The 22,566-nt window shown below is 43.4% G+C and overlaps 8 protein-coding genes across 8 annotated transcripts; 3 read left to right on the top strand and 5 right to left on the bottom strand.

Moving 5' to 3' along the window:
- Window positions 1–833: 833 nt before the first annotated feature.
- L203_101386 (NAD(P)H-hydrate epimerase) lies at window positions 834–1,783 on the bottom strand (the record flags this gene model as incomplete). Its single annotated transcript, XM_066210828.1, has 5 exons — window positions 834–912; window positions 968–1,440; window positions 1,497–1,598; window positions 1,649–1,696; window positions 1,745–1,783. 5 exons carry the CDS (start codon window positions 1,781–1,783, stop codon window positions 834–836), a joined length of 741 nt encoding a protein of 246 aa, XP_066066925.1.
- A 4,887-nt stretch (window positions 1,784–6,670) lies between these two features.
- On the bottom strand, window positions 6,671–8,807 carry L203_101385 (uncharacterized protein; the record flags this gene model as incomplete). Its single annotated transcript, XM_066210827.1, has 7 exons — window positions 6,671–6,851; window positions 6,907–7,180; window positions 7,229–7,529; window positions 7,573–7,654; window positions 7,701–8,075; window positions 8,123–8,471; window positions 8,519–8,807. The coding sequence occupies 7 exons, from the start codon at window positions 8,805–8,807 to the stop codon at window positions 6,671–6,673; spliced, it is 1,851 nt and encodes a 616-aa protein (XP_066066924.1).
- A 64-nt stretch (window positions 8,808–8,871) lies between these two features.
- Window positions 8,872–12,827, top strand: L203_101384 (uncharacterized protein; the record flags this gene model as incomplete). Its single annotated transcript, XM_066210826.1, has 13 exons — window positions 8,872–9,000; window positions 9,052–9,086; window positions 9,139–9,187; window positions 9,234–9,335; window positions 9,392–9,464; window positions 9,514–9,971; window positions 10,017–10,167; window positions 10,216–10,878; window positions 10,928–11,137; window positions 11,188–11,444; window positions 11,491–11,934; window positions 11,979–12,532; window positions 12,587–12,827. 13 exons carry the CDS (start codon window positions 8,872–8,874, stop codon window positions 12,825–12,827), a joined length of 3,366 nt encoding a protein of 1,121 aa, XP_066066923.1.
- Window positions 12,828–13,825: 998 nt separating this feature from the next.
- On the bottom strand, window positions 13,826–15,732 carry L203_101383 (uncharacterized protein; the record flags this gene model as incomplete). Its single annotated transcript, XM_066210825.1, has 6 exons — window positions 13,826–13,857; window positions 13,917–13,986; window positions 14,109–14,506; window positions 14,572–14,674; window positions 14,733–14,802; window positions 15,167–15,732. The coding sequence occupies 6 exons, from the start codon at window positions 15,730–15,732 to the stop codon at window positions 13,826–13,828; spliced, it is 1,239 nt and encodes a 412-aa protein (XP_066066922.1).
- Window positions 15,733–15,924: 192 nt separating this feature from the next.
- On the top strand, window positions 15,925–16,709 carry L203_101382 (uncharacterized protein; the record flags this gene model as incomplete). The annotated part of the gene is made up of 7 exons (XM_066210824.1): window positions 15,925–16,058; window positions 16,119–16,124; window positions 16,170–16,182; window positions 16,226–16,342; window positions 16,396–16,512; window positions 16,561–16,642; window positions 16,693–16,709. The coding sequence occupies 7 exons, from the start codon at window positions 15,925–15,927 to the stop codon at window positions 16,707–16,709; spliced, it is 486 nt and encodes a 161-aa protein (XP_066066921.1).
- Window positions 16,710–16,870: 161 nt separating this feature from the next.
- L203_101381 (uncharacterized protein) lies at window positions 16,871–17,546 on the bottom strand (the record flags this gene model as incomplete). The annotated part of the gene is made up of 3 exons (XM_066210823.1): window positions 16,871–17,204; window positions 17,251–17,420; window positions 17,472–17,546. 3 exons carry the CDS (start codon window positions 17,544–17,546, stop codon window positions 16,871–16,873), a joined length of 579 nt encoding a protein of 192 aa, XP_066066920.1.
- Window positions 17,547–18,491: 945 nt separating this feature from the next.
- On the bottom strand, window positions 18,492–19,860 carry L203_101380 (uncharacterized protein; the record flags this gene model as incomplete). The annotated part of the gene is made up of 5 exons (XM_066210822.1): window positions 18,492–18,798; window positions 18,843–19,020; window positions 19,067–19,200; window positions 19,253–19,594; window positions 19,640–19,860. 5 exons carry the CDS (start codon window positions 19,858–19,860, stop codon window positions 18,492–18,494), a joined length of 1,182 nt encoding a protein of 393 aa, XP_066066919.1.
- Window positions 19,861–20,439: 579 nt separating this feature from the next.
- On the top strand, window positions 20,440–22,267 carry L203_101379 (uncharacterized protein; the record flags this gene model as incomplete). Its single annotated transcript, XM_066210821.1, has 10 exons — window positions 20,440–20,649; window positions 20,705–20,712; window positions 20,777–20,909; window positions 20,973–21,061; window positions 21,113–21,158; window positions 21,203–21,288; window positions 21,339–21,567; window positions 21,616–21,748; window positions 21,804–22,187; window positions 22,236–22,267. The coding sequence occupies 10 exons, from the start codon at window positions 20,440–20,442 to the stop codon at window positions 22,265–22,267; spliced, it is 1,350 nt and encodes a 449-aa protein (XP_066066918.1).
- Window positions 22,268–22,566: the final 299 nt, after the last annotated feature.

The following is a 22,566-nucleotide window of genomic DNA, read 5'->3' as shown; positions in this document are numbered from 1 at the left end:
CTCCACCAAATCTGTCGACTACATCATTGAGCTCGTTTCTGGACATTCAGAAGAGATATACGGGGTGATGAGGGTCGCCGGCAAGGATAAAATCGATTTTATGGATGTATTCAGACTGATTGTAGGTTTTGGACCACTGAAAACAGCGTCAAGACGAGATACCATGCCGTAAAGATAGGAGGAAGCGATTGAACCGACGGTTGGAAGACGATGGATGATTCTGAAGCGCTTAGCTAGTTTCTTGTCCAATATATCGAGAGAATTATGTTGCTGGGATGCTGTTGGCATAATTTACAAAAGAACAAAGCTCCAGCTTGCTTGTTAGTGATACATGACATAGACGTAAACATTCAGATACACGAAATGGCACAAGGTGAAAGTGAGAGTTATGACGTATTACGTAACCATACTGGGAGGGGTTTATTATTACGAATTGAATTACCTACTACTTTACAAGTTTTTCACTCTGCATTACAAAAGTAAATAGTTTGTTTCGAAATGCGTTGGCTAATGTTGTATACGTTGCTTCAAAAAGTGCAGCCAGTAACACATCCCAGAACAGGTTTCAACTTATATTGAGCCAAAGAGAGTATACGAAAAATGATAAATATAATCTTGTTTACAGATCTCGAATGCAAATCGTACTTTGGCTTTGGTTGCCAATCTCAGAGACTTTGCTGTGGTCCATATACAACACTGGCAGACCCGTTGAGTAGCGAATCAATGGTATTTCTCCAATTAAATGTCTTCAAGAGATGTCATCAAGAAAAGTGAAAAAAACAATTGTAGTCGTCTGCATGTTGACTTGAATTGTATCTCCTTCAGTCTATCGCTCATGCTTGAGGCAACTCCACCACCTGGTCGACTCCTTGATAGATTGGTAAATTGAGTTGATATTTTTCAGCTAAATCGCTATCACATAGTTAGCACGTTTCTTATACGATATTCATAAAGGAGACAGAGTCACTCTGGTACAAATCTTCCGCCCAACCAGTGTCTCCCTTTGTATTCCCTCACACCTTCTTTGGGTGCTGTCAAACTCACAAGTACCTTCGGCTCAAATGTCTGTATAGCTTCCTTGTTTCCTTGCTCGTCTGGCTCCGTATACAGTGGTTGTGGGCCGTCTGTGACGGACCATCCTGATGGAATATCCACCGATACAATGGGTATCATTGTGTCAGTGATGGCTCTTAGCACTTGGTCAAATGGTCTTCTTAAGGGAGGATGAAATGAGAAACCAAATATGGCATCTAGAATGATATCAGACTGCGTCAGACTCTGTTTGAAACCTTCAACATCTTTGATAATGGGAATGTCTAGGTTTTGACATTGTTTGACTAGTCGTTGAAACAAGTCTTTGGAAGATGATTTGGGTAGGTAGACAAGGGGTCTGTAGGCGAAATGATGAAGATGGCGAGCTGCAACAAGACCATCGCCGCCCTAGTCACGCCCACAATCAATGTTAATATGCGAAGAATGTCTGCGAGGTTACTTACTTGGTTACCTGGTCCGCAAGCCACCATAACGCGCTTATGAGTCTCAACGGGATAACTTTTGGCCAGAGCTTGTGCGCATGATAGCCCAGCCAGCTCCATCAGCTGGTATTGTAAGCAAATATACCATTGGACATATGATAAAAATGACATACCTGGTCTATAGAGAAAGCCCCGGCGGAACCCATGAGCTCCTCGTCAATCTATCCTTAGACGGTTAGTGGGCAGGGACTCGATTCCAGTTTACCTGCCTGTTGTGCTAGCTTCTGGCTTATATACTTGATAGACATGTTGCGATATATTATATCTTGAGTCAATATATCAACAACAGAAGAAGAAATTTAATATGAAACCATTCCGACACAAATGGTGGAGGTATTACGTCATTTCTCAGGTGGAGGTTTCAGCCCTTTTTTTGAGTTATTACAGGTGATAATAACATAACTTGTAACTAAGCTTATTCTGATATTTATACGTGGAACCCGAACAACCTCTTAATCCCATATAATAACGATAGTGGCGGCACTATCACTGACACTCCCTCTGACGCCTCTATCTGTAGTCCTGCTCATTCTTTGCTTCTTCCTCTATCTGTACAACCTTCAAGTCATCTCGGTTCGTCTTGTGACGTGGTCCAGGAAGAGCTTTCGTAAGGACATCTGCCTTTTGAGCCTCCGTTTTGATATATTCGAGCCTCAATACACCATTCTCAACCTGTTCGCGGATGTAATGATGTCTAATCTCAATGTGTTTTGATCTTTGGTGTACTCCAGGATTCTCTGCTAGTCGGATAGCTCCTTGATTATCACAGTGTAGCGTGATAGGTGAATTACCAGTCCATACTCTAAGTTCTCCAAGTAATCCTCGTAGGTAAACCGCCTCCCTCGCTGCCTCTGCTGCTGCAATGTATTCCGCCTCGAGCGTTGACAGTGCTACTGTGGCTTGTCTTTTAGAAGTCCACTGTATGGTTGATCCAAAAAGCTGGAATACATATCCCATTGTTGACCGCTTTGTTTCCGTACATCCCGCATAGTCTGCATCCATCCATCCTCTAAGAACATCTGACTTTTCCTTGCTTCCTAAAAGTAATCCATAGTCTCTTGTGTGATTAAGATACGCAACCACTCGCAAGGCCTGGTTCCAATGGCTGATCGTCGGTGCTGAACAGTACCGTGCCAAGTAATTTGTGGCAAAGCTGATATCTGGCCTTGTTGCACCTGAAATCCACATTAGGCAACCGATTAGTTCCCTATAGGGTGTGAGCGCCGCTTCTGAATCGTCTTTCTTATCCTTTGTTGAGTTTCCATCTTTGTTTAATGCTAGTGGTACTGAAGGATTGTATCGAGTTTGTTCTGAGAAACGAGAGAATACAGTGTCGATATATGCCGGCTGTGATAGATGAATAGTCCATTTTGTTCGATCTCTCTTGACTTTCAATCCTAGAATCTGGCTCATCTCACCAATTTCTGTTATTTTCCACATCCCTCGCATCATCTTCACCACCTCCTGTATACCCTCCTTATTCTCCGCTCCAATTACAATATCATCGACGTAAACTAATACAATGATTCGACCATGTTTCTTGCTGTCACAGATATAGAGCCCCCAGTCCGCCTCAAGTCTTTGAAATCCAAGTCCCTTCAATGCATTTCCAAGTTCTTGCCACCATACACGGGCTGATTGTTTTAGACCATATAATGATCCTATGAGTTTGAGCACGTCGCAATCCTTCTTTCGAGTCATCCCTTCCGGATATCGCATGTAAATTTCTTCCTGTAGCTTGCCATTGAGGTAGGCTCCCTCTATATCGATTTGGTAAAGCTCGAGGTCAAACGTCGCAACTAGGGTGAGTAGAATCCTTAGACTTGTTAAGCGACTGACAGGTGCATACGTTTCTTCGAAGTCGATTCCAGGCTGCTGTGAAAAACCCCTCGCCACAATACGGGCTTTGTATTTGACAACGTTGCCGTCTGCATCGGTCTTTATAGCGAACACCCATCGGGAGCCCACTGCTTTTCGACCTTTAGGCAAATTTGTTTCAATCCACGTATTCTTCGATTCTATGTTGTTAATCTCTTGGTCCATAGCATCTCGCCATTTTGTTGAATCCCTTCCCTCAAGTGCCTCCTTTGCAGTCTTGGGAACGCTTAATGGTTCGATTTTGGCTAACATGACCATTTCTGACGGTAAATAAGCGTCTCTGGCTCCTTTTCCATACCATCGTTCTTCTGCCAACATTACACTTTGCTTCTCCGCAATCCTGTTGCTCCTTCTTGGTTCGCTCATCTCTAGAGGATTAGTCGGACTTGTGTCTGGTTGCTTCTCTACAAGAATTTCTTCTTGATCCTCTATAGGCTTGTCCGCTTTGGTCATTTCATTCTCCCTCTCTCCGACAGGAAGGGGAGATTGTGCCTCAGGCGTCTGCTTTCGCTCCACCGTCAACTGCTGTTCAACCAGGGGAACATGTAGTTTGTCTCCCTCGGATTCAGCCATATCCACTACCTCCCTCATCTCCGCTTGCCTTTCTGGGGACGGAGCTCTTTGGTCTCGCTCCCTCTGTCTTGTCTCTCTTGGCTTTACCTGAATGGCTGGCGGAGATCGAAGGTCTTCTCCTGTCGCTGATTTCACGTCCCTGCTTAATATCATCCGTCCAGTGCTTTCTATCCTGACTATCCATCCGCTCATATCCTCGGTTTGTCCCATTATTCTGCAGAGTTCGCCTTTGTTTGTATCAAACCTTGCTTTAGATCTGGTCTCTGAGGGTATTTGAACGAACGCCAGTTCTCCAAACATCATCACTCTATCGAGAGAGGGTTGTCGACCCGTAAGCTTAAACCAAGTGTTGGTTCCATCTTTTCCGATCGACGTTTTCATTAGTATCATTGATGCATATTTCGCCGCAAAATCCCAATATTCGTGTCCAACTTTTGCAGTAGCCAGCATGGACGATATCATCTCCTTAACCGTCCTGTTAAATCTCTCCGCGACTCCATTAAGTTCTGGCGTGTATCTGGGAGATATTTGATGAATTATCCCTTTCTGTGTATACCATCCAATGGCTTCCTTGCTTTTGAACTCCAAGCCTCCGTCGCTTCGAATGAAGCGAACTTGTTTGCCCAATTGGCGTTCAAGTTTGGCCACAAATATCTGAATATGGCCAAGAACTAACTTCTTGTCTGGCATTGGGATGACAGCGTTTACTTTCGAGTAATCGTCGTACAGAACCAGGATATAAGTGTTGCCAATTGGAGATGGGTCAAACGGACCAGATATATCCGTATGGATCATCTCACAATCCCTTGTTCCTCTTGGCGACTTCTGATTCTTGGGTAGACGAGTCGTCTTTCTGGTTTGGCAAGCCTCACAGTCGCTCATTTTGAAGTTATCACCTTTAAGGTCGTCTGCAGAGTGCCGTAGATATTCATTTTTCGCCAACTTAATGATCTTTGATGGAGCAATGTGACCAAGTCGGATATGTTCAACTTTCATCGGTTTCATTGTGATTTTTCCAATAGAGTTGATATTTCCGCCCTTGATTTCTACTTCTATGTACCGAAGATGTCCTTCTCGAATCAATTTTATCTTCTCTGATTCTTTAACCATTCGATTATTCCTTAGACTGATCGCCCAACCGCCATCTTCTAGTCTACTTGATGCCAATATTGAATGAGTCAATTCAGGGATGAGGTAGACATCCTTGAATTTAATCTTCCTACCTGAAGGTAAGGTAGCCTCTATATCACCTTTCTCTGTGGCGACCATCCCACCCTTGTTGGCTACGCCAAACTGAACCGGTGGGACCAACGGCGATCGGCGGGAAAGTAATGATGCATGTGGAGTACAGTGATGTGTAGCTCCGCTGTCGATTAAGAAACGATTAGGAGACTTGTAAAGGGAGTTATCGGAGATGCATGATATACAAAAGTTTTCGTCAGTACGAGACTTAGTATGATTGACCTCATGCTGCTTGTCTCTGTCTTTACGACCTTTCCCTTTTGTATTCTTCTCTGGACATTCACGTTTGATATGCCCAACTTTGCCGCATTTGAAGCATTCAGCTTTCTTCTCCCATCCCTTCTCGTCCCTCTTCCGCGTTTCGCGCTTAAAAACATTGACTTCTTGAACCTTTTCCTCTAGTTCATTTTTATCGTCAATCTCGGCTTGGTATACCCGTCGTAGTTCCGTCCAAGTCTGCTTTTCGGGTGCAGAATTCATATAGAGACTTTTCATCATTTTGAAATCTGATGACAGGGTGTCTAAAAACCATTCTATCCTTGTCTGATTGGCTAGCCCTCCATTCGCAAAACCACAACCCGCATCTATAGCCTCCAGGAACAGCTTATTGTACCTTCTGAGATGATCATCCATCTCGTCCGCTGTCGGGTTTCTTCGTAGGCAAAGGTTCCTAAGCTTTCGCTCAATCTTTAATCGATGCTCCTTGGTTTGGATGTCAATTAATATCCCTTGGTCGACAGTTGAACAGATGACTCCTTGAGCAGTCAACTCCCTGTTTCTCCAATTAAGCCACATGTTCTTGGCCATAATATCCAATTCTTCGCCTCCAATTGTCTCGGTTGAATCTGGTGCTTTTGAACCAGCCCTCACAGATCGAGATATTGGCACATTACTTGCAGTTTCCAGCTGGCGGAATGGTTCTGTATCGGTTCCTTCAATTATTCCTATACATCCCTTCAACAGGAGGTAGGTCTCGACTGCCAGTTTCCACTCGTGATAGTTTTTATTATTCACTAGTTTGGGTATCTTGTCGAGACCACTAATTTGTTCGGACATAGTAAATTTGTGAAGACCTTGTAGGTAATGTGGAGGATATATCCAGGTCTTACGAGTGGCCTAATGGTTAAGGCTTCTGACTTCTAATCTTTGAGTTATTACAGGTGATAATAACATAACTTGTAACTAAGCTTATTCTGATATTTATACGTGGAACCCGAACAACCTCTTAATCCCATATAATACCGATAGTGGCGGCACTATCACTGACACTTTTGAAACCTTTTATAACTTTTCAGCATATAACGCAACTACGAATCCTAGTTTTCTGGACGAAGCATAAGGAAAATCTCATCAAGTTGCATCTATAAAAATACATGAAATTACAACAATTGAACGAAAATCACACAAGTTTATCGAAGGCAAGGCTCTTGAATGCCAACAGCTCAATACCCTCCACCAAGATACCTCGTTTGCTGTGCTTGTTTTCTCCTCTGTTCCTCCTCCAGCTTGGGACAGTCCGAAAGACTATGACCAAGACCGCCGCAAATCGGGCATCCTTGTAGTGATCTGCCGTGACCGTGTGCAGCTCTGGGATCGTCGATAGAAAGTAGAAATTCGGGAATCCTATTGTAATCAGATCAGCTTTTATCTTGAATCTTGAGGTTAGCTGTACACGCACTTTTGTTTGGCCTCCATCAGTAGATACTTGAGATCTAGCAAGGTCTGTTCTTGTGTATTCATGTTAACGAATGTAGTAGCTAAACCTGTCTTTCCTGATCGACCTGTTCGACCAATTTGGTGCACGTAGTCTTCTATCTCTTTGGGCATAGAATATACGATGACGTGTTGTACCTCGTTGAAATCGAGACCCTTTGAAGCGACGCCAGACGCGACCATGACATCTTTAGCGCCAGATTTGAACGAGCGGATAGCATATTCCCGCTCTTCTTGGGCTAATAACGTGTAAGCTTTCAATGGTTAAGTGGAGAAAAGTTGCGTACTTTTGGAACCATGAATGGCAACGGCTTCAACACCTTTTAACAACAGATATTCCTGGATATCATCTACTTCATTCTTATTATCACTAAAGATGATGACGGGTGGTGATGTCTTTTGGAGACATTCCAGCAGGTAAACCATCTTAGCTTCTTGCTTGACATATTCGACCTCTTGGACGACATCCATGTTCGCTGCGCCTGCGCGACCGACGTTGACCAAAATGGGATTAACTAACGATTGTTGAGCAAAGTCTTGGATTTTACGGGGCATCGTCGCGGAAAAAAGGAGGGTTTGGCGTTGATACTGAGATACTATCAGTAAATTGTGAAGAAAATTAAAAACGTACTTTGAAATGAGACATGATGCTTCGAACGTCTTCTTCAAATCCCATATCAATCATTCTATCAGCTTCATCCATACATAAATATCTACAACTATCAGTAAAATCCTAGCAGATTTTGTAAATAGACTTACTTGCAATTATCCGCATTCAACTTTTTCTTGTCCAGCATATCAATCAGTCTTCCTGGTGTAGCCACAACAATGTGTACTCCCTTATTCAATACGTCCGCCTGTTCCGACATGCTAATTCCACCTATGCATAACAGACTTCTAATGTCTGGATAATCTCCCGAGTCTTTTAATACCGTGCACATGGCAAGACATTGTTCATACGTTTGGCGAGCAAGTTCACGTGAAGGACAAATGATGAGTCCTGCAGGACCTTCACCGCGTACAAAAGGGACTCTTGCTTCCATTTCAAGGGCAACCATTATTGCTGGAAGAGTGAAAGATAAGGTCTTCCCAGAACCTGTGAAAGCGATACCAATCATGTCTCGACCAGAGAATCTGGATACAATCAGCTCAAATTATCATAAATAGCGGAAAAGACATACGCTGTAGGCAGACCTTGGATCTGAATAGGGGTAGGTTTCTTGATACCTTTTGATTTTAAATAATTCAACACTGGCTGGGGAATTTTCATATCGGCGAAATGAGGTATAGGAGGTGGGAGATCATCGCCTTCCGTTATGATGCAATGCTTGTCTCTGGTAGCTTGGTGTTCTTCTGGGCTTCTATCGCGTATGTAATGAGGTGGTCTCCAAGATGACTTGATACTTTCAGTCCATTTGATGCCATGGGCAAGCTCTTGTACACCCGCCAACTTTTTCTGAGCACGTTCCATCTCTGCTAACAACTGAGCTTCCTTTTCGTCCTCTTTTTCAGCGGTCGACTTTTTTGCATCTACAAAAGTCAAAACTTGTAATAAGCCAGAGGATCAAAACACCAACCTTCTAAAGCCTTCCTCTCCTTCACTTCTTGAGCAGTCTGCAGCAACGTTCTTTCTGTTCTAGCCTGTTCGCGAGCTTTTTCCTCATCTTCTGCCTGTTCTTCCAGCTCTTGTTCCATCTCCTTCTCCAATTCATCTTGTGACTTGAACTTTTTAGCATTATGCCTTGCTCCCAATTTACTGAGCATCTGTGCTCTGCGCTTCGCCACTGGAACATATGGCTTGTAGTTTGCTGGAAGCTGGAGCTCATCATCTTGTTCTGGCGCCGGTGAGCGTTTTGAGATCACCATCTTATTGATGAATAATGCTAAAAGTAAATAATGTGATTATATCGTATCCCTATCCGACGGGTAAATGGAGGCTTTAATAAAATCCCAATTTGGTTCCGTTATCGCTCTATATCCTCTTACCTCTGAATTACCCAATCTGTTTTCCCAACTGCCTTCATATAATCGCTTCTACACTCCAACTTACAGTATGGAGGTGAGTAATTTGCATCTCTGTATAGGCTATATGCTAACTTGATCGTCATAGGCCATCCTCGACTTCTCCAAAGACCTTGACGTTGGGTGTGTTGTCATATATAATGGGCCGCCCGTTCCGCTGACTCTTTCTCTCTAGTCTCATTGACCAAGTCGTACAGGCATTTTACACCTCTACTGGGGACACTGTGAGTGTTCCCAATCATCGAGTGCCACCACGCTAACTTCTTACAGCAACAAACAGCACAGCGCGTGCTGACTCAGTTCCAAGAACACCCAGATTCATGGCAGCGTGTACCAGCAATTCTGGAGACTTCTCAAAATCTCAACACAAAAGTGTGTATATATATCATTCTTTTTGGCTGTGAATATCTACTAACGGCGGGGTACAGTACATTGCTTTACAGATCCTAGAAAAACTTGTCACAATCAGATGGAAAGCCTTGCCCACAGACCAACAGACAGGTTGGTCTGAATGAAAACGCTGACATATTACTTATCACTCTCACATTAGGTATTCGAAATTTCATTGTCCAAGCTACAGTCGAGATATCATCAGATGAGGCCCGAATGCGACGTGAAAAGGGGTACTTGAACAAACTCAACCTCGTCCTCGTCCAGATTCTCAAGCAAGCTTGGCCTAAAGACTGGCCTCAATTTATCCCTGAGATTTGCGAGTCTTCTCGAACCAATCTTTCGCTCTGTGAAAACAACATGATCATTCTTCGTCTGTTGTCGGAGGAAGTCTTTGATTTTTCAGCGGAACAGATGACTGGCGCGAAGACAAAGGCACTTAAGCAAACAATGTGTGCCGAGTTTGGCGAGATCTTTAACTTGTGTAATGAAATCTTGGAAAAAGCGAACAAGCCAAGTCTAGTTAAGGCAACGCTACACACTTTGTTGCGTTTCTTGAATTGGATTCCGTTGGGCTACATTTTTGAAACTCAAATCATTGATATTCTTGTTTCTAGAGTATGTACATGTATTTCAAACAAGCACATTGCTAATATGAGACAGTTCCTGGAGGTGAATGAATTCCGAAATGTCACTCTTAAGTGCCTTTCCGAAATTGGCTCTTTGAATATCGGCCCAGAGTACAACGGCAAGTTTGTCACGCTGTTCCAAGTTATCATGACTAGTATCAATAGAATGATCCCTCCTCACACCGGTTGGTAGTTCCGCTCCTTCTGTCATGATCAGGCTGACAAGGTTGTAGACATGGCGGGCGCTTACACCTCTTCCGACGATGAAGATCAGCAACTTATCAAGAACCTTGCTCTCTTCCTCACAAATTTCCTTCACCCCCATTTACCTCTCATTGAAACCCCTGAGAATTCTGAGCTCTTGATCAATGCACATCTCTATCTCGTCAAAATTTCCACTGTCGATGACAAAGAAATCTTCAAAATTTGTCTAGAATACTGGTCCAAGCTTGTCATCGAATTGTATGAGGAAATTCAGAGTTTACCGATGAATGATATAAACCCTTTGATGAATCTCAACCTCGGCAATCTCGGTTCTGGATTGAACGGTGCTGGTAATTTGGGACCAAACGGGATGCCGTTAAGGAAGAATGTATATTCTGATATACTTTCCAATCTTCGTCTTATTATGATCGAAAAGATGGTCAAGCCTGAAGAGGTTTTAATCGTTGAAAACGAGGAAGGCGAAATTGTTCGAGAGTTTATGAAGGAAAGCGATACTTTAGTGCTCTATAAGAGCATAAGGGAGGTCTTAGTATACTTAACGCATCTTGATGTAGTAGATACGGAAACTATCATGACAGACAAGTTGGCCAAACAGATTGACGGGTCAGAATGGAGTTGGAACAATCTCAATACACTTTGTTGGGCCATTGGTTCCATCTCTGGCTCTATGAGTAGGCTTTTCTCTCTATTTGGTATTGGAGATAACTGACCCTGCCACAGACGAAGAAACAGAAAAGCGGTTCCTTGTAACAGTCATCAAGGATCTTCTTGGCCTTACTGAAATGAAACGGGGTAAAGACAACAAGGCCGTCTGTGCCTCTGACATCATGTACATTGTTGGTCAATATCCTCGATTCCTCAAAGCACATTGGAAATTCTTGAAGACTGTTGTCAACAAACTCTTTGAGTTCATGCACGAAACTCATGAAGGTTTGGCTTTCCCATGCATTTCATTGATCGAGCTCATGAAAGTGTAATAGGTGTTCAGGACATGGCGTGCGACACATTCATCAAGATTGCTCAACAGTGTCGAAGACGTTTAGCAATGCAACAAGCGGGCGAGCAAGAGCCATTCATCGATGAAATTCTCCGAACGCTGCATCGCATTACCGTTGACTTGTCTCCTCAGCAAGTTCACACTTTTTACGAAGCTGTCGGATATATCATTGCTAGTCAGCCAAACAAGCCAACTCAAGAGAGGTTGATTGAAAAATTGATGGAGTTGCCCAATAACGCTGTAAGTAACACAAGGGAGCAATTTGGTAATACTTATACAATTGCAGTGGGACAATCTCATGCAACAGGCTGCCAACAATGTTGATGTTTTGAGCAACCCTGAAAATGTCAAAATTCTTGCCAATATCCTCAAAACCAATGTCTCCGCTTGTTCATCAATTGGATCTTTCTTCCTCCCCCAGCTTGGTCGTATTTGGCTTGATATGCTTGGCTTATACAGAACCGTGTCCGGACTTATTTCAGACGACGTTGCTTCCCAAGGTGAAATTGCCACCAAAACACCAAAAGTTCGTGCATTAAGGACCATCAAAAAGGAGATTTTAAAACTTGTTGAGACATATGTGAAGAAGGCTGAGGACACTGAGGGGGTATATACCAACTTGATTCCGGGCCTGTTCGATGCCATTTTGGGCGACTATAACAGGAATGTGCCTGCAGCAAGAGATGCAGAAGTTTTGAATGTTACGGCCACCATTGTCTCTAAGCTTGGCGTAAGTCCCTTTGTATCTAATCCTATAAACTAACCGTGTGATAGCCTATTCTTACGCCTCAAATTGCTCCTATCCTAGATGCCGTCTTTGAGCCAACATTGAACATGATTAATCATGATTTTGCTGAGTATCCTGAGCACCGTGTTGGCTTTTTCAAGCTTCTGAGAGCCATTAACTTGACCTGTTTCCAAGCTCTTCTGGAGATCCCTCCTACTCAGTTCAAGTTGATCATTGACTCAATTGTATGGGCTTTCAAGCACACTATGAGAGATATCGCCGACACCGGCTTGAATATTGCCTCTGAAATTATTGACAACTTTGCGGCTTCTTCACCAGAGATCGCCAATCAATTCTACCAGCAATACCTCCTTTCATTACTTGGTGATGTCTTTTACGTACTCACCGATGCTGATCATAAGAGCGGATTAAAAATGCAAGGCATGTTATTGGCGCAAATGATCACACTTGTGGAAAGTGGACAAGTTCAAGCTCCGTTATACGACCCGGCTCAAGTAAATGACTCAGGAATGACCAATGTGACATTCTTGAAGGGATACATCTCCGATCTGTTGTCAGGTGCATTTCAGCATGTACAGCCGTATGTAACAAATCATCTACTTGGGTCGTTCAAAACTGATGTTATGTTTAATAGAGCCCAAATCGGCTCATTTGTCAATCTTATGTTTGAGAATGCCTCTGATCACAACAAATTCAAAAGCACTATCCGAGATTTCCTTATTTCTCTCAAAGAATTCTCCGGCGACAACGCTGAGCTGTATATTGATGAAAAGGAAGCAGAGGCAGAACGACGAGCAAAGGAAGAGAGAGAAGCCGCAAGCAAAGTTCCAGGAATATTAAAGCCTGCCCAGATTGAGGACGACACAGAATTATAAAGGCTGCCAGACGGAGATATATGGGGAATGAGCTTTTGGTTTTCGATTTCAATGAGTTTGAGGGGAACAAGAAAAGGAAGATTTTCCGAATTACACCCAATTTTGGCCTCTTGAGACATCTTTTTTTTACTACAAATTCTTACCGAAAACTTGTATGTAATGAAGAAGAAAACTGAATTGAGTATGGGACGAAGGGGTGTGAAAAGGCAGGGAGGGTATTGAATCGTGTATTACCAAAGCTTACGGAACGTAGAATATTAAAAGAAGGTTTCGTCGGATGAGAAAGAGGATTTATATGGACTCCATGATCGTCTCTCTTCTCTTCTTCCTCCTATAAAGCCTTGGCTACTATTTTCCTATCTTAAACCTATGTTTATCACGATGTATTCTTCAGTCTTATTTCGTTTTAACAATAACATTGACGGTGGTTCTACATATATGTGCAATAAAAGAAAAATGAGTTGTATTTAAGTTACAATTTGACACGTTGATAAGATAAATGAATGAGCGTCGGCGATGAGTCGCTTTTCCTTTTCATTTGTACCGCACAAGGTAACGAAAAGTGTTGTCAACAAAACTGGACATCAACATCCATTACTATCTATATATAGCGTCAAGATATACAACAAGTTGGCCTCCTGTTTAGTTGAAGTGTCTGGTTGAAGGAGATATTGTAATACATGTTATGCTCATTAGCAAGATGCTTCTATATTGATGACGAAAATTATATAGATACGACAACCGTTAACTATGCACGTATATAAGTAGGGTACAATAGGGAGTAAACATAGTAAACCAGCTACTTTTTGCATATCGCCACCCTCTGCGCTTTTGCGCTGTAGTTGCACACCCTTTTAAGGCATCAATGACCTATACGGTTATCTTTCGTCCTGTTATGTTTTTAGGCATTTTTCTTCGCCTATTACTTTAGAGGCGAAGAAAGAAAAGGCGGTGGTGTGTCATATCATGGTCTATGAGGATGGATGTCAAGTGATGAATCAATCATCGTGAATAAACCGTTGAAGTGTCTCTTTTCGGATCCATCCTCGTCAGCCTTAAACACACATGACTGTGAAGTTCATAACATACCTTGAGGCGCCAGACTCTCCTCATGCGCTAATCTCATAACTAATGCAAAAGATTCCATCCCTTGCGCAATCTATCAAACCCAAGCTCACACATTAGCATGCTACTGGCGCCATGTTGACGAATTCGTTCATTTGGGCTCAACTGAAGTCGAATGACACCAATAGTGGCACTGGGGCGGAAGGAAGGACATACCTTGAGCGACCTTATCGCACTCTCCGGAAAAACCTTGACGCCACCCTTTCCATCGTCTACTTGAAGTATAATCTCTAATCTTTCAATCTTTCTTGTTGCACCAACATTTACGCTCAGAGCACCTTTCCAGATCGCTGATAAATCGTTTCCTCTGTCTTCTGCAGTTTGTTGCTTGCTTTCGCTGCCGTCTTCATTGGAATATTCGATTTGGCGCTCGTCTTTACCATAAGCCAATTCATGATTCTGAAACCGATCGTTTCGCCATTGCCATTCCAAATCCGGACAAAGTATCAAGCAGCCTGCTTCGTCTGCAGGTGATTCAACTGGATCGACAAGGGTTATAGAGGGTATAGAAGGAAGAGAAAGGAAGAAACGTGGAAGATAATGAGTAGGTATGTCTAAAGTCGAGCCAATAAAGAAAAATGAGCCCGCCAAAAAAGGATAGCATAAGCGGTTAACTTACCAAACATTTGTAATTGCTCTCCACCTGTCAGTACGAGTTGGAATCGTGATAAATCCTCAAAATGCGTAGTGACGAGTGATAACCACGAATCAAAGTCGCCACCCTATCATCGCTCCCGTCAACATCCATCTTTATCCAACCACACAGATCCAATAGCTTACCTCCATTGCTCCTATAGACTCAACCAAATCATTCAAAATTTTTAATCCAGCCCCATCTTCTATCAACGGCCTAAAGTGGTGATTTATTGTATTCATTGGATCGACAGTTGAATATGTGTTGGCATTTTCAAACCCAGAAGGTAGAGATTTAGTTTTAGGAGATACCGCAGATGTCGGCACCGATGCGGACGGGTTTGTATGTTGGGCAACAATTTGAGCAGTAGGAATTGGCGAGAGAGGAGATAACAGAAGAAATTCCATTTTGCGTGGGTTTTCGACGCCAAATTTGAACGTCAAGACAATGTGTAGCGTATAGCGACGAGTCGTTTGAAAACAATTAAAAACAAGTTGAGGAGCAAAAACATGGGTTGTTTAGCACATTATATCCCTTTTGGACTCTTTTCTTCTTTCACAAAGGATCTGGTGGGACATACCTTTGCCAAAAAAAATCCATTCCTGATGGACAACTTGTATCTGAATGTTGTTGAACAGCACTATAACTTGGTGGCGGAGCTTCATGGTGATATACCCCATATTGTCTATGCCCATTGGCATGTATACGCTGCTGCAGCGCATAAGCAGGCTCAAATTGCTCACCCATATCCGCAACGACTTCCTCTCCGCCAGCGGAGCTCGGCCCCAATGATAGTGGTGGGAGCATGTTGATACTGTTGTTGGAGATGGTCGAGTTTGACCTAACCGGCATGGGTTGCGCTGTTGACTGGACGATGTGAATGTGGTTCGAAGGGAGATTATCGCCGCTGGTCGATGAGTTGGGGCTCTGGTAGTGAGGATATGGAGGCGTCATTGGATATTGCGGAGAGGGCCCGTTGATAACACCGTTCGGAGCTGGCTGGATGGGTCTTGGTGGTCGTCTGTACGGCCGTGGTGGATGAGTAGGAAGAGGAGAAGGATATGGCTGCTGTTGCTGGTATCGGGCGTAGGGTTGTTGTTGCTGTTGTTGTGGATGCGTAACGGGCGATTGAGTTGTAATATTCATAGCGAGTGATAAAAGAAGATGAGAAATATTTTGCTGACGTTGAAAATACTTTAAATGATAGTGTTAAGGATGAAACAAGGTCGAGAAGACAAGAAAATAATAATACAAACTGTCTTTTCTTTTTTTCTTTTTTTTTTAAAAAATAAAATATTTTTCTTTTCTTTTCATTTTCCACGTAATTGCAATCAAATAATGCTTCGTCTCACTCCAACTGCTCGTCCAGCCCTCCGGCAGCTCTCTACTACTGCTTATCGCAGACAACAACAAGAAGCTGTTGGCACTGTTGGCCCTGCAGTTACCATCAAGCATCCTGTCGGTGGATTTCGGTAAGCTATGGATGTTGGTTGGTTAGAGAGTTGCTCACATGCCATGCCTGGGTGTGACAGCGGCGGGTGAGTTGGCTTGCAGATGTGTATGGATGAGCTGACAACGCATAGTATTCTCGGTTTCGTCAGTCACTTCTCAAGCATCGATTCTTCTAACTGTTCTACAGCTCTTTGGCTTTTCCTGCGCTTCTGCTCTCTCCATCTATTATCTTCAACAAGAGACCAAAGTGGCAACGGGCCTTTTAACGGCCAGTATTGAGGAGCTGCAACAGGGTACTGGCAAGGTTTGCCATAGTCATAAACTGCTGCGAGGGCGAAACTGATACAGTATCGGTAGATAACATCCCATCTTGATCGACTTCAAACTGTTGAAAAGGAGCTCGCTGCTATCAAGGCCCACACCGCAACCAAGGAGGATGTGTCAAAAGTTCGAGGAGAGATGAAGAAGGTCTATGTGGGTTGATGGCAGGTGGCATGCGCAGACTTGGCTGATACGGAGCAGGATGGACTTCATCTCGAGTTGCTCGATTTACGAGCACATGTTTGGGGTGTAGAGCAAGATTTGCAACAAGTTATCAAGACTGGTATGTCTCCACCCTCTTTTGTCCGTTTGGGTGCTCACCACTGTGTTCAGAATCAGTCAAAATTTAAAAGGAACATCTCATGAAATAGATACAGAGATGCAAATACATAAATGATAATTGCTACAGCAGCCACGGATATGATTATCCTGCTGGAATAGTAAAGCAACGCAGTCCAAGAAAGTCATACAACAAGTTGAGCCATACTCCTCTGCGCACCAAGTCATTGAGTCATCTCTTGCCTTTTACTTTGGCTTTGCCTCTTGTTTTTCCTCTTCCACTTGTCCTTCTCCCACCCAGCGTCAATGGCGCACCTCCAGCAAACAGCGTTTTTCTAATCACTCCGTTTTCCTCTCCACTCCCCAACACATTTTGTTCTGCTCGTGGCGTCTTTTCTCCGCCTATTCTGTTTGACGGTTCTGGTACATGGCCCATCATGATGGGGGAAAAAATATCAGACGATGAAGGAGAGGACCGAGTGGATGAGGTGGAGAGCGGTGTGGTGGACGCACGGGATATTGACAAGTGTGAACGAGGAGGCATGGATTCAATTGGCAGCATGTATCTGCCGCTCTATTAGTAAACATAAACCACGAAAAGGCGGCACTCACGTCCCAACTTCTCGCCCAATCGTCTTGATCCTCTCTCTCTGTTCTTCCGTTAATCTCTCTCCTCCGCCTTCTATAACGACAGCTCCGTATCCCACTGGGGACATTCCGCCCTCGGATGATAGAATGGAGCCATTTTGACGTGGATGGAGCAGAGAAACTGTCTCTACTGTCTAACCTGTCGTCAATCGCCACGCAAGATATACGGAAAGAATCAGACCTACAGGTGAACCCGGTCGAGATGGCGGTAACTTGTCTTTTCTAGCTCCACAGCAAAACAGAAAGTCGAATACAGTCATTATCATAAGCAAATATTCACAGAATATTATATTTCTACAAAAACACAGGTAAAGATACAAAACAAAGATAAAGATACAAAATAAATAAACAGAAAATTAGAAATTAAGAAAATAAATAAATAAATGAAATCAACGAGTCATAAAAGTGAATATGATGACGAGATTGACGGAATTTATTTGTAAATTGAGACATTTTCAGGCACGGAATTTTCTGTCAAAGGTGTTCTTATTCATTGTTCTTTTTTTTATTTTTAATTGGTACTCAACATTTTACATCTTTTCATTTTGGAAAGTCTTTTCGTATTCAAAACTATTACATGAACACTTCAAATCTATCAAGTAATCTTTCAATTGCTCCTCGAGCGGGCTTTGGAGACAACTCAAGTATTGAAAGATGGGTAGGAGAGCGGCTATTACAGGAAATAACTTGTTTGATTGTGTGGGTATAAACTGTGTATCTTTTAGGTATGAAGGTAGTACATACACAAGGCAGATAGTGGGTCAACAAGGTGGAATGGGCGGATGAGAGAGTCAAGTTGTTATAGACTTGACCATGTGCTGCTGTAATTTGGCGGATGCATCTCAAAAATAGGCTGAAACGTTTTTAATCCAGGAAGCAGAATCTGTTGTACCGACTAACCACATCTTGACCAATTAAATCCATGAGTATATGTAAAGCCATCTCTAAGCCAATGCTGCACCATTCAGCAGCAGTCATGTAAACAGCAGTGAAGGACATGGGTATAAAAAGTTCCTATTACAAATCCTACTACATATAAAATAGGTATGTCATTCTAAAAGTCCATTGTACAGACCGAAACAAGCATGAGTATGTATGAATGTTGCACTGAAATGAACGGTATGGTTGTTTGCAAACCCAAAAGCAACGTGAAAACCCAAGAGCGACAAGCAGGTCCAAAACGACACGGTTTGACTCGTTGACACTTACAACCACATACCCACAAAAACGCTCACTAGTCCCAGTATGATACCCATGCTCAGACTCCATGGTCCAGTAGCAGGCCTTGATGCGGCAGACTTTACAGCAGCACCAGTCAAGTTACTGGCACCCAGACCGCCATAGAGAGCAATATTCCGGAAGTAGACGTATTGGTCGGTAGGTGTGGCCCAGTCGGAACCATCGCCTCCAAAAAAAGTGGAGAAGGAGAGGCCGCCTATAGACTCGATAGAGTCAGATTTACGAATGACCAAGTTTTTGAATGAGAGCGCTTGGATGCCATTGTACCAAAGTCTACGGATCGCTCAGTGAATGCTTTAGATGCAGTAAAAACGTACTCTACAACGCCATTGGCGGTGTCTTTTTCATTGAGGATAACTAGGAGATAAATGCTTTGCCATTGGCCAGTAGCAAAAGCAAATGAATTGCGAGCAAGCGAGGTGCCAAAATCTGAGTTGCACGTAACTTGGTTTTGATTGCAAAACCCTTTCTGGCTAGTGGGTATATATGCATAGACTGCGGGATTGTCAGCGCAGATACAACAGAGTTAGACTCGACTTGCTTTCACCAGAAGCGCCGTTTCTCCACATCAACCTCGTACTAAAACATGATGTCCCATCTGTCTCATTCCCTCCCGAACAGCCATGGGAATCGGGACCACCTCTTAGCCCAGGTAATTTTCCTCCCTTGTTGAAGCTATTCCACGCCACGCACGTCAGCCCGAAGCATAAATGGATATACGACTCACGCAAAACCAGAAGGAAACCAGATGTCGTATGTAAGAAGCATTCGTTCCAAGTGCCCATTCGAGGATGCATTACCCATAGAGCTTGTATTGCCTGAACCAGAAGCATGGATAGGTTGCGCATAAAATTGGGTACCGCCAGTCTTTTTGGAATACGAGCCAGATGGATAGCCTACTCGGAGCGCAGGAGCCTGTCCATTAAGATCGATGATAGCAGGACTCGAGACAGAGGTGGGTGTGGCAGCCGCTTGGTTTCCTTCTGTTGTAGGTTTCATCTTTGTCCTTGGTTCTTGGTTCTTGCGGACAAGTGTAGCTGAAGTCGTCGAAGGGTCTGCTGAGAATACACTATGAAATGCAAGTGAGCGACAAGCTGTGCAAAGTTACACCTACATGTTACTCGATCCCCAATCCACTTTGCTATTCGCGAGCGACCATTTGCTTTCTATCCATTTGTTGGCATTGTCAGAATTGAGCGCCTCTTCTGGCATGCTAAAGTTGAAAGTAGCTGTTGTGAGGCCATAAGTGCCAACAATGGATTGGACGTCCACCGATGTGACGAGCGCTGGATTTATGGCAAGGACTAAGAGAGCGGCAGTCACAACGAGGCGCATGGCGACTAAAAAAAGGATAGAATAGAGGAAGAAAGAACTGAAAGAAGAGAAAAAGCAAATAAATAAGAAATACTTAAGAATTGTTTGGATCCAGTAGTGTAAGTTTCAGGATTATGGAAAGGTAAATTCAGGCACATGGTATCTAACTTTATGCTAGAAATTCATAAATATGCTTTCTTTTCCTTTTGATTCTTTATTTCTTCTTTCTCCGTTACTTTAAGAGAAACGCTGTACTGTAGCCGGCTTTGCAAGAGGAAAAGACGACCTATGTGGGAAGTGGAGCGATAGAAACAAAAGGCCTCCACCCAGACCCCACCAGTCTTCATCTTTCAGTTTGTCTCCAGTCTTCCTCTCTATCCTCAAAGCTAAGCGCCCAAGCAGCATATCTCTCGCCTCTCTCGGCCTCTTTGACGCGTGTTGGTACATGAACGCGTTGGAGAAACAATTTATGGAGAAAGAAGTGATATAAGCCACCAAGCTCGCGATTGCGGAGCCACAGGCACGTCTCCGTTGGCAGCACAGCAATACACTTACGGTTGAATCAATTGAAGTTCTCTTTTGATCTTTTATTTCCATCTTATGGTCTCTATCGAACAGAAGAGCAGTGAAAAGCGCAACTCAAAAGGTCTTCTCGCTGCTCTCGCTCTCCTCTTTCTAGCTGTCGTTGCTTTACTTTTCAGCCAGACGAAGATTGTACATCCTTCTCATCCTTTTGGAATTATAGACAAATATCTTCAAGAGAGCGGCGAAATCGAAATGAACACTCCTAAGCGCACCGTCGGCTACTTTGTAAGTCCATCTGCCATGAAGCTTGGATCTTGTGGCTGAGTAACACTGGTTTTAGGTCAATTGGTATGACATTCACATTCAACCTCATGGCAGTCAGATGGGCATTACTGACCGCCATCACTTCTAGGGGAATCTATGGTCGCAAGTTCCCTCCTCAGCAAATCCCTCATCAGCATCTGACTCATATCAATTACGCCTTTGGCAATGTTAACAAGGAGAGCGGTGAGGTCGTCTTGAGTGATTCGTGGGCAGATGTAGAGGTATGTTTGTCATGCGGCGAACTTTAATTCAGCTCATCGTGTATGAAACTGATTCTGGAGCAGATACATTATGAGGGTGACTCATGGAATGATCAAGGCACGAATCTCTATGGATGCCTAAAGGCCATATATTTGATGAAGAAGCAAAATAGGTATGTCCTTGCTTGCAAATTTGGTTCACTGCTTAGAAGAGACGATTGTAGGAATTTAAAAATTTTACTCTCTATCGGTGGATGGTCTTACTCGCCTGTATGTCCTCCGCGCTGTCGGCGAATTGCGCTCATATAGAGTAGAACTTTAACAACATTGTTCTTCCCCAATGGCGCGCCAACTTTGTTCAATCAGCTGTGAAATTAGTAGAGGATGTTGGTTTGGACGGGCAAGTGATGGCATCGTTCCTCTGCTCTATTACTTATACATCTCAATCAGACTTGATATTGACTACGAGTATCCCAAGATTTCTGCCGAAGCCTCTGCCTACGTCTCTCTCTTGCATGAACTTCGGGCTGGTTTAGAGCACCTTGCTCAGAGCAAAGGCAAACCGCCAGGGCAGTATCAGTTGACGGTCGCTGCTCCATGTGGTTGGGACAACATGCAAATTCTACACGTTCGAGAGATGGATCAAGTCTTGGACTTTTGGAACCTAATGGCGTATGATGTATGTCCAGTTTTCTATAATAAAGAGTTGAGTTGACTTAGAGATTAGTTTGCTGGATCATGGGACTCTGTCGTAGGGCATCAGGCCAATGTTTACTCTCCTGATCCCAATGCCAATTCTGTCGACAAATCTGTTAGATTCTATCTCGACAGTGGGGTTCATCCTTCCAAAATCGTTGTCGGTCAGTTGACTCATATTCCTTACTACTCCTGTAACCTCTTGCTGATAGCTGATAGGTCTACCCATTTACGGTCGAGCGTTCGCCAATACGGATGGTATCGGCTACCCATTTTCTGGAACAGGTGAAGGGTCTTGGGAAGCTGGCATGTGGGACTACAAAGCTCTTCCTCTCCCCGGCTCTGTAGAGGTCAATGACCACCGTATGGGCGCATCGTTCTCATATGATCAAAACAAACGTCTGCTGGTTAGCTATGACACCCAGGCAATCGCACGTCAAAAAGCCGAGTACATAAAATACCATGGCTTAGGAGGTGCAATGTGGTGGGAACTTGATGCAGATAAGAGCGAGAATACTGGCATGGCCCTTGTAAGGACGGTGAGAGAAGTGTTTGGGAATGAGATTGAACAGAGAGAGAATGAATTGGATTATCCTGGAAGTAGTAAGTCAACTTTAGGGCGATGAGATATTGATAGCTGATTGTGATTAGAATATGAGAATTTGAGGAGAAGAATGGAATAACGAACGGCATACCGTGAAGAATGGTCACAAATGACTTGGCGCATGGCAATGCACACTAAATCAAGGAACGAAGTCTTTGAAAAGATATGACCAATCAATCCCATGTATACAAATTTCATTGTTCTATTCTTCAAGTAAACGATTGTGGTCAAGATGATGAAGATGGGTTGATTCAACCGAACAATTTTACGAGGCGATATTGAGCGGTCACTCTTGTTGCCGTTGGCATAATTTCGCAACCATGTTCGCCGTCTCTTCGTCCTCGTCTTCTTTCCACTCTCAGAATTGATTCTTCTGCT

Source organism: Cryptococcus depauperatus, chromosome 2 (genome assembly GCF_001720195.1).
Source record: "Cryptococcus depauperatus CBS 7841 chromosome 2, complete sequence".
Classification (NCBI taxonomy): domain Eukaryota; kingdom Fungi; phylum Basidiomycota; class Tremellomycetes; order Tremellales; family Cryptococcaceae; genus Cryptococcus; species Cryptococcus depauperatus.
Note: the sequence above shows the minus strand (reverse complement) of the source record. Positions and strands in the feature narration are given on the sequence as shown.